At 39.0% G+C, this 17,629-nt stretch overlaps 1 protein-coding gene across 9 annotated transcripts in view; it reads right to left on the bottom strand.

The window, feature by feature from the left end:
- EIF2AK4 (eukaryotic translation initiation factor 2 alpha kinase 4) overlaps positions 1 to 17,629 on the bottom strand; it is an 88,354-nt gene that overhangs the window by 58,789 nt on the left and 11,936 nt on the right. For 8 of the 9 annotated variants that reach the window (XR_005061440.2, XR_005061439.2, XR_005061443.2 and 5 more), the window contains 4 exons: positions 14,272 to 14,424; positions 12,103 to 12,183; positions 10,817 to 10,965; positions 2,408 to 2,523 (listed from right to left, as the gene is read on the bottom strand). Coding sequence is in view for 2 of the 9 variants with exons in the window: in XM_037018775.2 (XP_036874670.2) it covers positions 2,408 to 2,523; positions 10,817 to 10,965; positions 12,103 to 12,183; positions 14,272 to 14,424 (499 nt within the window). In the remaining 7 variants the exon portion in view is untranslated. Of the gene's footprint in view, positions 1 to 834; positions 966 to 2,407; positions 2,524 to 10,816; positions 10,966 to 12,102; positions 12,184 to 14,271; positions 14,425 to 17,629 lie in introns of those variants that run through there. The other variant, XM_037018779.2, reaches the window with a different exon arrangement.

Raw genomic sequence — 17,629 nt, 5'->3', positions numbered from 1 at the left:
TAGAAACTTACCCAAAAATTGGAAGTGGAGGAAAATATCACCCACAATATCATCACTTTGTTTTATTTCTTTTCTAGTTCCCTCTCCCCCCCACCCTTTTTTTCTAATTTACCAAATCATAGCATATATAACAGGGTTTCTGGCCCTTGACACTATTGACATTTTGGACCAGAAAATCTCTTGTTGAAAGGGGCTGTCCTGTGCTCTGTAAGGTATTCAGCAGCATCCTTGGCCTCTACCCACTAGATGTCATTAGCACCCCTCCCCTAACCCATCAAAAATGTCTCCAGACATCACCAAGTGTCCCCTTGGGAACAAAATTGCCCCCATTCAAGAACCTGTGATATATATAGTATTCTGTCTTTTTCTCTTAGTATATAGTTTTAGCAAAAACCTTGGAGAAATGTGGATGAACTAGCTCACCCAGACTTTTTGAGAAGCAGTTTTTACTTTGTAGAAATGCTGACGATTTAAGAAGTTTTAATTAAAATGATCTGTTAGGCTAGTCATAAGTAATTCCCGATGTTTTAGCCTTAGGGGGAAAAACCCTGATGTATGAAAATTTGTCAACTAAAGGAAGCCACCTGTGGAATGTGGGCTCTAAGCAGTATACATTGGAGACATAATATTAAATTTTCATGATGTTATTATATAAATCTAATTAAATTTATGCATTATATGGTACAATGTCTTCCAGTATGTATCTCCACAATTGGAACTAGATGGGTACTTCATAATTGCTGGTTGGGGTTCTTTGTATTCTAATTTGTTACCGCCACCCTCCTTTTGTCACTTTTGAATGATGGGGTTAATAAAAGAGACAAAAAAACATACCGCAATGAGGCCGAGGGAAAATATGCTGCGAAAAGAACTGTGGTCCTCTATTCTGTGCTAATAATGATCATTTACACAGCTTCTACAATACTTTATCCATAAGGAAGTTCTCCATTCTCTCTAGTTCTGACAGCTTCAAATTGAAAAACAAATGTTAATTAGTTGATCTTTTATAAAAAATATTTCATAGAAAATTAGGACATATCTTAAAAACTAGACCTGTTGTAAGAAAGCAAAATAAATAATTTATTTGGTGGTTTCCTAAAAAAAGTCCAGATTGAAAATGTGTCTCCTAATGAGGGTATTAACTAAGGTGAATCTGCCTGATGAGTACCTGTGAGAGTAAAAGACAGAGTTAAGGGAATAAGCAATTGGACTAATTTGCCTTCCTGATTTCCCCAGATTATTCCCCAGCCACATTCCACAGGTGGCTTCCTTTAGTTGACAAATTTTCAGACATGAGGGTTTTTCCCCCTAAGGCTAAAACATTGGTAATTACGTACAACTAGCCTAATCTTCTAGTTTCCTCTCCCCTCTACCCCTATGCTATGACTTGCCAGTTCATGAGTCTGAAATATCTCTGAGTCAAGGACAGTTTCTGGTTCAGAGCCAGTCAGCTCTGTCAAGGTCTTGAACCTGCCCATGGTTGCTTTATCTGCATACAGCATGCTCTGTGTATACACAGAATCCTCACGGTCCAGACTGCTTTCAGTCAGCCAAATTTAAGTGTCCAGTTCATAGATAGACTATTCAGGTATTTGGTTTCTTCTCCCTCCTATCTGCTGCCTGCTCCTGGTGAGTACCCTGATTATTTATATCTCCTTAGAGAGGAATGAAAAAGACACCAAGAGAACGCAAACTCTATTTAGATAATATGGCTATCTGTTATCACTGGTAAGAATATTCATGGCATTGAAAATTAAACTTGCTTGCCAAACACTATATGTAAGTAATCTCTTACACCAGCTGGTGACTATGTCTGTATGACTGATAAAAGATGTATGCTCAAGGCAAAGAAAATAGATACTGAAAACTTGATTATGATGTAAACAATTCAAATAACAAATTGTATAACAAGCTTCACTCCAAATAGCCATTGTATATAAAACTGCTAAATAAGATATACAGAAAGTGATTTTCCTGGTCAGGTACAATATGCCAAGCAGGAAAATGCAAAGTAGATGGACATCCCCTTATGAAAATGAAATGCAGTCATTAAACATCACAGACATTAGAACTTAGTCTGTTGCACATATTTTATCAGGAACAGATGCACATGACACGAAATTCTACTGATTCATCGTATTTCAACCATTTGGTTTCAAAAGCTTGACTAATTATAATCATGACAAAATTTAAATTATCTTTATGCTAACAATATTTCCAACAGCCTAAGTTTTTATTTGCATCTTATAGTGGGGGAAATCTGAGTGACTTCTCACTCTGGTCAGAAAGAAAGGGGGTAGTCTTCCTTGGACTATGCTGGTCTAGATGTAGTGTCTATTCTACCCATTATTTCATGATTAACTTTTGTTGTTAGAATAATTTAAAGAAATTTAGCTAGTTTACTCACCAATACATTTCCCTTTGTGCACCCCGAGCTGATCAGGACTACCCACAGAGAAATACAGGATATCACAAGAGCCAGGAGAATCTTCACTACTACATATAGAATACTGACGTTCTCGCCTTAAAAATAAATTTGGACAATGATTTTTTCTTTAACTTAAGATCAACATAGGAATTCTTACCGCTTCATTTTCTCCTGTTTACTAGCCCATTCACTGTCTAACATATTTCTTTACCGGAAATTGAGTTGAAGATTAATAGGTTAAGTCATTCAACTCCCTCCATTCCCCACTGAGATCTTTTCCACATGAACTCTACAGACTCCTAACTCTAGATCTGTGCTGTCCAATATGGTAGTCACTAGCCACAGGTAACTATTCAAATTTAATTAAAATGAAATTGAATTAAAAATTCAGTTCTTTGATTCAATATTCACAAATCAATCAATGTGATATACCACATTAACAAAGGATAAAAAGCCTATGGTCATTTCAACAGATACAGAAAAAGCACTTAACAAAATTCAACATCTATACATTATAAAAATGTTCAACAAAGTGGGTACAGAGGATACACACTCACTCAGCATAATAAAGGCGATATATGACCAGCCGACAGCTCACATCATACTCAACAGTGCAACGCTGAATGCTTTTACTCTAAGATCAGGACCAGACAAGGATGCCCACTCCCCCCACTTTTATTCAACATAGTACTGGACGTCCTAGCCTAATAAATGAATTGAGTAAAGTTGCAAAATACAAAATCAATATACAGAATTATGTTACACTTTTGCATACTAATAATGAACTAACAGAAAGAGAAATTAAGAAAACAATCTCATTTACAATTGCATCAAAGAAAATTAAATACTCAAGAAGCATTTTAGCATTAATACCAAGGAGGTGAAAGACCCATACTCTAAAAACTATAAGGCACTGATGAAAGAAATTGAAGAAGACACAAAAAAATAGAAAGGTATTCCATATTCATGGATTGGAAGAATGTTGCTAAAATGTCCATACCACCCGAAGTGATCTACAGATTCAATGCAATCCCTATCGAAATTCTAATAGCGTTTTTCAAAGAACTAGAAGAAATAATCCTAAGGTTGTAGCAAACCACAAAAGACCGTGAATTGCCAAAGCAATCTTGAGAAGGAAGAACAAAGCTGAAAGTATCAAGCACTCTCTTCTTGAGCTATACTACAAAGCTATAGTAAATCAAAATAGTATGGTACTGGAAAACAGATACACAGATCAATGGGAGAGGTATAGAGAGCCCAGAAATAAGCCTACACTTATATAGTCAATTAATATATGACAAAGGAGGCAAGGAAACACAATGGGGAAGACAGTCTCTTCAGTAAATGGTGCTGGGACAAGTGGACAGCTACATGCAAAAGAATGAAACTGTACTACTGTCTTACATAAAAATAAACTTGAAATGGATTAAAGATCTAAATATAAGATCTGAAACTATAAAACTCCTAAAAGAAAACATACGTAGTAAATTGTTGAATGTCAACATTAGCAATTTTTTTCTAGACATGTTTTCCATGGCAAGGGAAACAAAAGCAAAAATAAACAAGTGAGACTACATCAAACAAAAAAGCTGCACAATAAAGGAAGCCATCAACAAAATGAAAAGGTGACCTACTGAATGGGAGAATATATTTGCTAGTAATATATCCAATAAGAAGCTAATATCTAAAATATATAAAGAACTCATATAATTCAACACCAAAAAACCCAAATAATCTTATTCAAAAATGGACAGAGGACCTGCAGACATACAGACGGCCAACAGATGCATGAAAAGATGCTGATCATTAGATACTAACATCACTAATCATCAGGGAAATGCAAATCAAAACCACAATGAGTTATCACCTCATACCTGTCAGAATGACTAGTATTGAAAGATAATAACAAGAGTTGGTGAGTATGTCAAAAAAAAGGTGACCTTTGTGCACTGCTGGTGGGAAGGTAAGATGGTATAGCCACTGTGGAAAACAGTATGGAAGTTCCTCAAAAATTAAAAATGGAAATACCATAAGACCAAGTAATTCCACTTCTGGATATCTACCCAAGGAAAACAAAAACACTGATTTGAAAAGCTGTATGCCCTCCTATATTCACTGCAACATTATTTACAATTGCTAATATATAAACAACCTACATGTCCATGTTGGGTGAATGGGTGAAGATGTAGTATGTAAGTATACAATGGAGTATTACTCAGCCATAAAAAGAATGAAATCTTGCCATTTGCAACAACATGTTTAGACCTAGGGATGAAAGTACAGCATACAAAAATTTGGTTAAAAAAAAATTCAGTTCTTCTACTGAAGTAGTCACATTTAAGTTCTCAGTAGCCACAAGTGGCTAGCGGCCACCATAATGGACAACACTTAGAGACAACATTTCCATCATCACAGAAGTTCCACAGCAGTGATTTAGCTCAATCCCACACTGATCGCACACCTCTTCATTCCTCTGCACATGCACATCTAGAGAAAGCTGCAAAAGGCAGGAGTGCTACAGATCCCCTGTCCCCTTGGGCCACCTTTGAATGCGCGTTCATTCTCTTACGTGTCTTTGGCGGGTGCTCTGTGCCCTTCCCCTTCATGACCTCCAAAATGCTCAACGCCCACCCTCTCCTCCTCCCCAATTTCCCTTTTTCTGCTTTTTTTTTTCCTGAGTGGGGAGCAACAGCTGGGAAGTTAGATCATTATGAAAAAATAAATCGGGAGATGGGGTTCCAGGGAAATGGCAAGAAGAGAGCTCTTGACGGCTACAACTGGACACTTATGTGTAATGCTTTGATGAGGGACATGGGCAGATCTGTCCCTGAATCTGTGAAAGCAGCCCTCTCACTCTAAGCATCATCTTGACTTCTTCTTTCACTGAGAACATGAAGCAATGGATAGTGAAGCCCACACTTTCTATATTGTTCCACCTCTAAAGGTCCTGGCATCTGTACCATTCTTTCTTTTTCCCAGACTCTGAGGAAGGATAGCTACCCTGTCCCTCAGTTCCATTCCTCTGGAATCCTGGTCCCAGTTAGTCCCTTTCTCTTGTAATTCAATCTGTCCCTCTATACTGGTTCCTTCCCCTCAGTCTATAAATCTCTCCTGTGTCCACAGTCCTCTTGCTCAATCTTGTGCCTCCACTCCTTCCTGCTTTTCATTTTCAAACCTCTACACCTGCTGTCTCCACTTCTGCACCTTCTGTTTACTCCTCATCCCACTGCAGCGCCAGTCTGCCACCTCCCTCCTACCCACTCGCAATCTGATTTCCCCCTTTGGTTATTTTGGCGGCATTGTCATCCATTCTGTCTCACTGGTCAAATATGTCTCCCTGAGCTCCTGGATCTCCTACATCTAACTGATCCCTGAGTACCACCCTCTCCTCCCCAGTCCCCCTGCCCCTTTCAGGTCATCACCAACTTTCTCCTGGACACACTCTGTTATTAACTGGCCTCTCTACCTCCAGGCCTACGTTATCTTCCCCTTCCCCACCTTCCTCCTGGCACTGCTGATGAGACCTATTATGATTTGAGTTTCTCATACCCCACATGCATCCACATATTCTAAACACTAGGCAATGGCTAATACACTGCAGTTCTATTTAAATTACTACTTCTAAGGTTATTTGTGCAACCAGGGGCACAGTGAAATTTATGGAGAAAAGGATGAAAATGAAGGTTTAAAATGATATGCCAGGCTTATTGTTAGAAGCACTTTGACATAGGCTCTGCCCCCTCCCATAGATGGTGCTAACCTTCAATTTAGTCTTTTTTATATTTAGTCTCTGTATGTTATTCAGTTTACAGTGTGTAAATGTTTCGTTTTAAGGTGTTTTAGAATATTAATTACCCCATTGTAACTGTTAAGTACAAACACAGTGAGAATGTTAAGAGTTCTAGTAAGAAAAGATGTATCGTATCATTAGGATTGAAATAAAAATAGAGACAACTTAAAAAGTGAAAGTGTCAAGAAAATAACACTTCGGTACATGCTGCATCAGATAGATCAGATCATGTGACAGCAGAAACAGTTCTGAAGGATGAAAAGTAAATCACACAGAGTTGAAGAGAAGGAATAAAGAGGCAAAATCCAGTCATTCATGTCTCCTGTTTTCACCCAAAAGATGTGTATACATTGGGTGTTCAGACTGTCTACTCTGGACTCATCAAGAATTGGGTTTAGAACAGTCTTTTGGGACCTAATCCATTCATGTGTAAAACAGCTTCTAAATTCCACCAGAAACAGCCAACCTAATGTAAAAAAAATAGTATTTAGAAGCATCAACAGTCTCACTGTCAATGATCTATTCTAGATTATAGAATGTTCATGGGGAGGTTTGCAATATAATCAAAAACATTACCAATATTATCAGTTTTTTGAAGGAGCTGCAGCAGTACACAAGGATAAAGTGTGTTTTAAACAAAATTGCCAAATAATATTAAGTAGGTCTTACAAACAGCAGAGAACTAGACAGAATTCAATTTTAGAAGACTAAACTAGGCATTCAGGACCTTGATACCTCAAAAGAGAAGAAAAGATGACTTAAAAAAAATTAAGAAGCCACGAAGCAAGCAGATGGGTGGCATTTGTCAAGTGGGGACTTGAGAATTTGGCTCCCATCCAAAAGACTGCTTCCCGCTCACATGGCCAATGGTGTAGATGGTTGGGATGAGGCAGAGAAAGGGGAGTCTCAGCTGAGACATACGGGGCCTAGGGTGGTCGTGCCTGCCTAATCCACCAACGTGCCACAGAAAATCCTACCTCTTAAGCCCTTGATTTGAAATTCAGGGAATCTTGTGGACATATAGTTAATAAGAATTCCTGACACTTTAATTTGAGGTGAACAAGTCTATGCCTCCCTGGAACCAACTTGAGAAACAGCAAACAATGGAGGATCACAGGTCTGGGGAAATGTTTCAGGGACCTCCTCTTCTCCTTCTCACACCCTTTATGCTTTGGTGGTTCCCAGCTTTCTGGGGAGAATGGAGGGAACCCCATGTCTTACACTCTTAATTATCTCTTCTGTGTAAGGATGAATAGCCAGCAGTTACCAAACCTAGTTTTGGGATAAGGAAAACAAACTAGGAGGCAACTGATGTTTCTGATGGTAGAAACAGATGATATATCCCGGATTCTGGCCTATCCTTTAGCAACCTGCAAAGAAGGCAAGCCTAAATCTGTGAAAATAATTCTCTACATGAACCACTGTACAGAGACTTTTTCCAGCTTCTCCTCAATAGTTCAAAGCACCCATTTGTGAAGTACGAGATTTGTGGGAAAAAGGCAGGGAGTGGGGAGGACTCTATCTGCACTTTACAAATGACAACCTAACAATGGATTGTATACTTTAAAATGGTTAGCTGTATGCAATTGGAATTTACCTCCATTAAAAAAAAAAAGTAAATCCTCCTGGGGGGGAAAAAGACAACCAGAAGGACAAAGAATATAAAGCTCTCCAACAAAGGCAAAGACTCGACAAAAAAGCTGGGCCAAGAGGCCAGGCCCTTGAGTGTCAGGCCTTTAAGTCCTTTCTGCTAGAATAGTAAGGTTTTCCATTCTCTCTTCCCTTGTTTGAAGCAGTGAAAACGTTTTGTTAAAGCTTTAGCGAGTCTTTATAGACCCTCCAGAAAAAGAAAAGTTGTCCCTGTTAAAGAGGCTGTGACCCTAAAAGTTCCAAAAAGACAGTTTCTCCCTTTCTTTCTATTGTCTTTCCTTCCTCCCTCCCTTATCAGATGTTTACTGAGCATCTGCTTTGTGTCTGCCAGGCTCTGCTCTAGGTGCTGAGGAAAACATAGCTGAGGTCCTTGCCCTCATGGCCTTTACATACCCAAGAAAGGTGAAAGACTAAAAAAAAAGAGGTAAGATATTCAGCTGGTGGTCAGTGCTTTGGAGAAAAATAAAACAGAGAATTGGAGAACAAGTGATGAAGCCGGAAAGTGGGGTGGGTGATGCTCAGGGAAGGCGACTCTGAGGTCACATTTGAAGGGAGAACTGAATGATAAGGAGCCAGCCATGCAAAGTGCCAGAGGGAGGGCATCCCAGGAGAAGTGATACAGAGGCTGTGATGGGAAGGAGCTTGGTCTGCTCAAAGGACTGAACAATTACTTGGCTACAACGCACAGAGTGTGGGGGAGAGGGGAGAGGTATGAAATGAGATGTGAAAACCACTCCTCTACTGTTGCTCCCCTGCTATATTGCTCCCCAGACAGCCAGGAAGAACTCTCAGTGTGAAGCAGATGATATCCTATTTCTGCCTAAAACCTCCAAAGACTTTGCATTATACCTGAACTCCTGACTGACCAACAAAGCCCCCTGTGACCTGCCCCTACCTAGCCCCTTTGAACCACTCTCTCCATGCCCACTGATTCTAGCCACACTGTCCTGTTGTTCGATGAGCGCTGTGCATGACCAGCCCATGGCAGCCTCAGGTCTTCTGCACCAGCTGCTCTTCAGTTGCATGGCTGGCTCCTTCTCATCATCCAGATCCGGTATTCCCCCCATCTACAGTCACTCTCCTTTAGTCATTCAAGATCCAGTCCTCGCATTCTTTCCTTCAAACACCCAATCTAAACTAGCTATCTCATCTTTCTTCAACACAGCCTATTTTAATTCTCGGTAGAGCACTCATTGCTACCTGACATTTTCTTGTTTGCTTGTGGACAGTCTCCTTCAACTAGAATATAAATAAGCTCCACAAGAAACCAGAGTTCTTCTTGATCTTGTTTATTGAATCCTCAAGGCTCCAGTGTCTGGCATTTAGTAAGTGCTCATTATCTTCTGAATGAATGAACATGGTTCTAGATTTTATTGCTTTCAGTCACAGCCAATTCAAATCCTGCCTGCTAACAATATGGTAATATCATCTCTACTAACTCTAATAAATGTATCTACTAACTGAAAGAATAAAATGGAACACTTAGATTATTTCATTTTTCCAACCCATAAGGACCAGCGAAGAGCAAGGAAGAAAAAGAATCAGGAGTACTTGGTGTAGCAATGACTTTTTATTTCTTAACCAAAGAAGCACGTACATTGTACTTTAAGAAAGATTCATTCTTTCTTAGTCAGTAGGCAACATAGTGCCAGAGTTCTATGCAGGAGGCATATGCGCTACAACTTTGGCAAACAATAGATGAAAACTATTTCTTTTCACGTTCCTTTTTGGATGCTCATGGAATGCTGTTCCACCCAAAACATACAAATGTCACTCTGTAAGCATTACATAAAAAGTTGTCCTACTTATGTCAAGAGGAGAATTTCCCATCTTTCCTAGTAAATAAGCTTGCTAATCATTCTGAACTCGGAAGTAAGTCTAATCTTGGACTCATTGTTTATACAGTTAGCCACAAAGTTGGAAATGTTTAAACTAAAAAATTAAGTTTTCATATATCAAAAAAACTTTTTCATAGCATTGATTTATTGGTGCTATTTACATCACAATAGGAACTTGTCAACTATTTCCTAGTGAAATACTGATAAATTCAAACTATGTTGCCCAGCAGCAAATATAATCTGTAATGTAAGAAGTTATAATCTTAAAATGGAATTGTTACCAGAAACAGTATTCAAGAAAACATTTTTCTCAACAATAGGTGGTTAAACATTAATATCAAAATGATTCCCAAGCTATTTTTTTTTAAAGTAGATGATTAGGGAAAGAACTAAAATGGTTTCTTTGTATAAACAAACTCTATATACATACAGTTTGTGTGTGTGTGTGTATGTGTGTCTTTAGTCTGGTATCTAAAATGTTTCTTTACATAGAAGAAGTCTTGGCTTTAAGTGCTGCTTAGCTCATGAAAGAGTTTAAGCACATAAGGAAGCGGAATTATAATACCTACACTAGTTAATCAGACACCCACTCACAAGTGGAAGGGACGGACCACAAGCCCACCTGCCGCGAGGGGGCAGCAGCAGGGAGGGAGCCCTGGCGGCAAACGGGGCTCTCGTTCTCACACAAAGGATCTTCTACACCTATGCCCATTTGGGCACACTCCTCACATCTGTAATGGGACTGACAGAGTTACGGACTGAAAACACATAGAGTGTGAAATTTGACTGGATGATGACTCCAATGGAAGAAAAAATTTTGAATCACTAACTGGTTAGATTGTTAAAAATCAGCTCAAAGTTCACTGGAGGCAAGACTATGAAGTGCTATAGGCTGTTAGAAGGGAATGAGCTATAAAACTGGTGTCATCAAAAATAGTTGGGAATGTTAAATGATAGTTTTGTTTTGCATTGTTAACTAATATATTAAGACATATAGACTTTGAAAAAGTTATTAAAGCAATTATACGAAAAGTCCATCAAATTTCACTACAGGTCGATTTATTACTTCTGCATCTTTCACCTTCCAGATCAGAAATCCCAGGGACTTACCTAGACCTTCCAGAGGAGTTGGTCCGATGTTTACCATTTCCTATAAAGTCAGGAGGGCTTCCATGCAGGATGGCAGCTGTTCTGCGTCCTCCTGGGTCTTTCTTAGGAGTATGATCTTGGTTGGACAGACTAGCAATTTCCAAACGTTCCTAGAAAAAAGAAAAGTAAGACCTATTTTTTACTTTAACATTTACAAAAAAGTAAATGGAAGACAATCATGGCACAAATGTATAAATTCAGTAGAGAGCACAAATTTTATTTAACCTAAAAACTGAAACGTAACAAAGTTGAACTCAACTTTAAAAAATTTAAGGTCTAAAACGGTACTGGCTCAAGAACTGAAGGTCAGGTTACTGTTTCAAGATAATGTGGATTTTATAAATGAAAATGCTTAGAATCTTGGAATATGTGTGAAAAGTTAGGGAGAAGAACAAGAAGTGATCAGCAGCAGGAAGCAATCAAGGAGAGAGCAGAGTGTTGACAGGAAGGCAGATCAGACATAAGACACGAGAGGGGGTGGGAATAGTATCAACCCCCATTTGCATATGGCTTCATATTTTCAGAGGGCAGTACACTTACCTGTGGGAATTACTATATGAGACAGACATTATTCACCCCATTTGGAGGGATGAAAAAAATGAGTCACAGAGGGCATCACCTGTCAAGGTCTCAGAAATAGGCAATAAAAAAACCAAGGCTTTTTCTACAGGTGCTACTCTATGGGTCTATGCTTCTTCCTGCTACACCTTTCCCCTTAAGTTGAAATGCCATCATGCTATAAAAGAGAATGAGTAAAATTTTCTCCACACACGTGTTACTGGCTTTTTGACTGAACTGGACTCATGAAAAATAAAGGAAAAAAGGGCTTTATTTTTTCCACTACTTTATAAACTTGTTCCCCTGAATCCTTTTTCTTCACTGAATAAAATCTCAGGGAGATTCATATGGCTTCCATTCACTCTTCAGTATGAACAATTAGTTTTATTTTCCAAGTAATAATTCCAGTTCAGTTAATAATCAAAGCTTCAAACTCTTTTCTCCCTCAACTCACCTGATAAACTACTGTAGTTCCATAAGCCTAAGTCCTCTATAGGTATCTCTAAATTTTGCTTCCTCTTTGATGGATCTAAAATACACAATAAATGATATTTGCGGGATTTTTTTTAGTGCTTCATTTTAAGCGTTACTACTGACAGTAACATAGGAGGGGGAAATAACAATGGAAATAAATACACACTATGTTTAGTGAAATGTACTCTTTTAGTACAACAGAATTGATAGAGTACCTGCTTAGCCATTTCTTTCCTTTTTTTCTCTTCTTTTATCTCTTCTTTCCTTCTCTCAATCTCATGAAGGATTTCACGTTGCTGAAATAAATCATACCAGCATCAAATCCAGTCTCTGAAACCCATCCATTATAAATTCTAAATTCACAAAAAAACTTTTGAATTTCAGTAATTCAAGCCCTCCTTTCCCAGGAGGCCTAAACATACAGAGCCTTAGTACAAACTGTAGTGACATCAGGTTTATCAGAGTTCTTATGCAGTAGGCATTCCCATTTAAATAGGTTTCAAGAGGGGGTTTTGCTCCCCTTCTTCCTGTTGCCAGGGGGAGGGACTTACACTCAAGGGTGGCCACTACCTTGGCCTTTCACTTCTCCCCATGCCTGACTCAGCCTCCAAACCAGGTATGAGGCCAACCTGGAGGAGGTGTGCTGGATCTGGAGGAGTGCCTGGATCTGCGGGAGCCATGGCACAGGCCCCACCGCCACCCACCACAGACCTCCAGCACATTCTCCAATCAGCTTTCTCAGCATTAAAGTGGTATCTTTGTCTCCATCCAGTTGATTTATGTATCTATTACTCAATTTGGCCTGAATTTAAGTAGGGAAAAACGGTGTTTTTTAGTCGCCTGAAATTCCAGGTTGTAAATATCAAAACCAAAACTAGAGACCCACCAAAAACTGTAATAGCAATAATACAAAGTGAAAAAACCTACCCCAACCTTCTGGCAACAAGATTGCTAAATATTCACTATTTTCTAATAAAAAGGTGCCTTCCTAAGAACAATGACAATAAGGAACTTTAAACTCTAAATGATAACTGGGCTAAACAATTAAATAAAAATGGGCTAAAAAATTAAACTGGGCTAAACTAAATGAATGGGACCCACAAAGAGAGTGTTAATATAAACACAGGATGAACAAAATGAAGAAAAAGAAAAGAACCTACCAGGAGTAGGAAGAAAAGAAAAGCAGGAAAAACAAAACTCCAGAAGTAACTGTGAGAAACAGTAACATCTATACCAAGAAAACTAGACAGCCTCACCAAGAGATAAAAAATAAGTGGAGAAACATTTCTGAATATGAATATTGCTGAATTCCTAAATAGGAATTCCTGAGTACTATTAATATATCAATTCTTACTATGCAAGTTTAGGGCAGAGGGCTTATTTGTTTGGTTTTGATTTTGAGAAAACAACCCTACAGCTCATCTGTAAGAATGACTGGGTGAGAATGGCTGAAGGAAAAACAGAATAATGGAAGACAAAGGGATGGGGGGCTTGACTTCTCAGGTACTACAACATTATAAAGATACAATAATTCAAAGAGTGGCGTAGAGACTCCAGGAAGAAACAGATGAATCTAACAAAAGAGATAATTCACAGACAGAACTTACTATATGTAAGTAGTTAAAATACACTTAAAGAAATATTATAAATCATTTAAGAATGATTATTTAATTAATATGTTAGGATACGTCTGGGGAGAAAAACACCTTAGACTCTTGTTTTTATAACCCACAAGTTTTTTATAAAAACCCCTTTTTATAACTTATATTAGCAGCTAAAATACATTCTAGAAACGTTGATTAAAAGACTAAAAAGAAAACCTATGTTAAAATCAAGAAGGAAATTTAGATATGTATACTATCTTTGATTAAAGGATTTAAAAAATAACACAGGCATGTTTATCCTCATGCAAACAGACTAGGGGCAAAATACAAATGGTTAGTGAACATAAAGAAGTTCAGTCTTCGGCTTGTGCTGTCCATTTGACATGAGATTCATGGCCCACAGAGTGAAGAAGAAAATTGCCCTTGAAATTCAGTGAACTCCTACGCAGCTTTGCTAGTGCCAAAAGGCCACAAGAAGCTCGGTTAGAGTGACTTTTTTTTTTTCTTTTCTTTAAAGACCTGGACTAAGGGTTCTAAGGGCAGCTGGTATTTGTTGGGAGGGAACCACTCACTTCTCAGTTACTCTTAGGGCCTCCTCTCACACAGATCCACAGTTCCTTGAATCAAAGGCTGAGCAAAACTTAAATAAAGGTAAGTGTATAGGCAGAGAGAGAGAGAGAGAGAGAGAGAGAGAGAGAGAGAGAGAGAGAGAGAGAGAGTAAAAACATACATAAGCTGGCAGTCCTCAGGACTGCCCGCCTATAGTGACAAGGGTCTCACCTCCTGCTCCTGTTTCTGCTTGGCCTCTAACAGCCTCCGCTGCTCCTCCTGAGCCTGTCTTTCCAACATTTCTTCATGAAAAGACTTGGGAGGGGGCTTATTATTCTCGCTGAGGAATGACTGCACGTGGTAAGCCAGTTCAAATATCATCACCTAAACACGTAGATGAAAATCAACCACAAATGATCAAAGAATGGGAAGATACGGCCCAAAGGAGAGATTACAGAAAAACATGCAGGCACGAAGAGCCCCACTTACAGTGGACACATTCATCTGGTATGACATATTCTGAATTAGGTACATGATAAAATCACAGTGGAAAAAGATTTCACAGGACTCTTCTCCTTGTGTTGCTATCAAGACAAATCACTATCTAGATAAAAGAGCTTCACTTTTCTTCTGTAGTTCTATTCAATTTATTGTCAGTTTTCTGTATACTAAATCCAATAAAATATTTTCCTGTACAAATAAATGTAACAAAATATTTAAGACTACATGAAAGTAAAAACTACCTTTCCAACTAGACAACCTGTCTACATAATGACAGAGAATAACCATTGCTAACATGAGAACTTCTATCAGTTCTTACAGCATACTGAAAATACTCTACTGGGGTACACAGGCAAATATTGAGAGGCTTCACTAACTCCCTGCTAGTAATGGACCAGTAGGAGGCTGACCAACTCTTGGAAAGCATTTCACTTGCACTTAGGAAGCATTCACAGATAATGCCAGAAGGAAAAATGCCCCCTCTCAGACATTCTTTATGTGAGTATTGGAAGCTACTTTCTCCTACCCCATTTTGTACCTGGCTTGGTAAATCAATAGAACAAAGGTTTCTGGGAGTGCACATCAACTGACTACCTCATCCCCAAAGAGGTCAAGAGTGCCAAGCTCCTGCGCACGAGGACCACAACTCCGAAATTTCTTTTTCCTCAATTACAATGAAGCGATTTAAGAATTCTTATTTCTAAAGGGACTTACCAGGGTGGTAAACAGTAATAGAAATCACTGTACACAAGAATATAAAGTTAGTTCACTTGGGGTTCACCTTTCTCTCAGACAGTAAATGCAAAGAAACCACAGCTGTTATTGGGGGATGTTAATGTATTTTTTATTACAATAGAAGCTGTGGCATTCACTGGATATACTTCAATTTAAAGTTGAAAAACAGTGGTCTAGACTCCAAGATTCTTCTAATAAAGCTCTTTTAAGGAAAGCTGGGAAAAGTAGGCAGTTTCTACTGTGTCAGAAAGAAACCACTTCTACCCCAGAAGAAAGCCAGGAACCAAGCAGTGGAGAGTTTTTCCTTTGCCAATTTAATTTACTACCATTTTCTGTACAAATGAAGCTGATAAAATATGTAAGACTGGAGGAAATAAGAATTACTTTCCAATGTGCTCCTGACCCTCTCTCCCCCCATATATACATGGTTCATTGCTGTCGTTCTCTCAGGCTTGGGCTCAAATGTCACCTTATTAGAGGCCTCTGTCCCAACCTCCTTATTTACAGCGGCAGCTCCACCATCACCTTGAAATAAACATCTGTGTTATTTAGAGTTCTCCAGAGAAAAGGCCAATGGGATGGGTGTGTGGAGAGAGAAAGAAAGGGAGGGAGGGAGCGTGGGAGTGAGAGAGGGGGGCTGATTTTAAGGAACTGGTTCATGCAGTTATAGAGGCTGGAAAATCCAAAATTTGCAGGGTAGGCCAGTAGGCTAGAGACCCAGGAAGAGCTGATGTTGTAGTTCAAGTTCAAAGGCTATCCCCTGGTAATTTCCTCTTCTTCCAGGGAGGCCAGTCATTTCCCATTAAAGCCTTCAATGTGTTAGAGAGGGTAATCTGCTTAACTCAAAGTCTACTGATGTAAATGTTAATCTCATCTAAAAAGTACCTTCACAGAAACATCTAGAGTAATGTTTGGCCAAACAGCTGGGCACGATGGCCTAGCCAAGTTGACACATAAAATTAACCATCACATCTATAAAAACAGCTAAATAAAAGAGTGACATCAAATGCTGCCAAGGATATGAGGAGACTGGGTCACTCACATATTGCTGGTAGGAATGTAGTGTGGTACAGCCAGGCTGGAATCTGGTGGTTTCTTAAAAAAAAAAAAGAACCTGCAACTACCACACACACACAACTGCACTCCTGGGCATTTATTCTAGAAAAATGAAAACTTAGTTTCACATAAAAGTCTGTACATGAATTTTATAGCTTTCTGTTAATAGACAAAAACTGGAAAGAACCCAAACAGCTTACACCAGGTGAAACAAGGGACTTCTGTGGCATGGAATACTACTCAGCAATAAAACCAACAACTACTGTCCCCTGCAGGCTGGGTGCCTCCCCAGAGAATTATACTGTGTGGAAAAAAGCCAATCCCACAGGCTACATACCCTGTGATTCTACTTATGTGACATCCTTGAAACAAGAAAATTACAGAACTGGAGAACAGAGGAGGCGTTGCCAGGTTTCAAGGAGAGGGTGGGAGTGAGGAAGGTGGCTACTAAAGGACAACTCAATAGCAGAAATGAAAACAGTCCAATGAGAAAAGGGGCAGACGAACACAATAGACGTTTTTCCAAAGAAGACATAGAAATGGTCGATAGGGGCATGGAACGGTGCTCAACGTCACTAATGCAAATCAAAACCACAAAGATTAATCACCTCACACCTGTTAGAGTGGCTACTCTCAGAAGACAAGTGATAAAAAGGGCTGGTGAGGATGTGGAGACCCTCATGAACTGTTGGTGGGAATGCAAACTGGTGCAGCCACAATGGAAAACAGTATGGGGGTTCCTCAAAATATTAAAAATGGAAATATTGTATGATCCAGTAATCCCACCTCCAGGAATATACCCAAAGGAGATGAAAACAGAAGAGACACCCACCCGCACTCCCACATTATTGCGGCATTAGGCACAGGAGCCAAGATACAGAAACACCCTAAGTGTCCTTGAACAGGTGAATGGATGAAGAGGATGTGGTGTATTACTCAGCTATGGAAAAGGACATCCTGCTGTTTGCATCAATGTAGGCCTCTAATAAGGTGACATTTGAGCTGAAGCCTGAGAAAACTACAACAATGAACCTGAGGGCATTATACTAAGTGAAATAAGTCAGACAAAGACAAATACTGTATGATACCACTTTTATGTGGGAACTTAAAAAGTCAAACTCATAGAAACAGAGACTAGAATGGTGGTTACCAGAGGCTGGGGGTGGGAGAAAGAGATGCTGGTCAAAGGGTACAAAGTTCCTTATAAGATGAACAATGATAGCATGATGACTGTAGCTAATAATACTGTATTACAAAAAATAAAATAAAATAAAGCAAATATTTCTTCAAAAAGAAA

This window comes from Manis javanica, chromosome 8, assembly GCF_040802235.1.
Source record: "Manis javanica isolate MJ-LG chromosome 8, MJ_LKY, whole genome shotgun sequence".
NCBI lineage: Eukaryota > Metazoa > Chordata > Mammalia > Pholidota > Manidae > Manis > Manis javanica.
The sequence above is the reverse complement of the archived record's forward strand: the minus strand, read 5'-3'. Positions and strand labels throughout refer to the sequence as shown.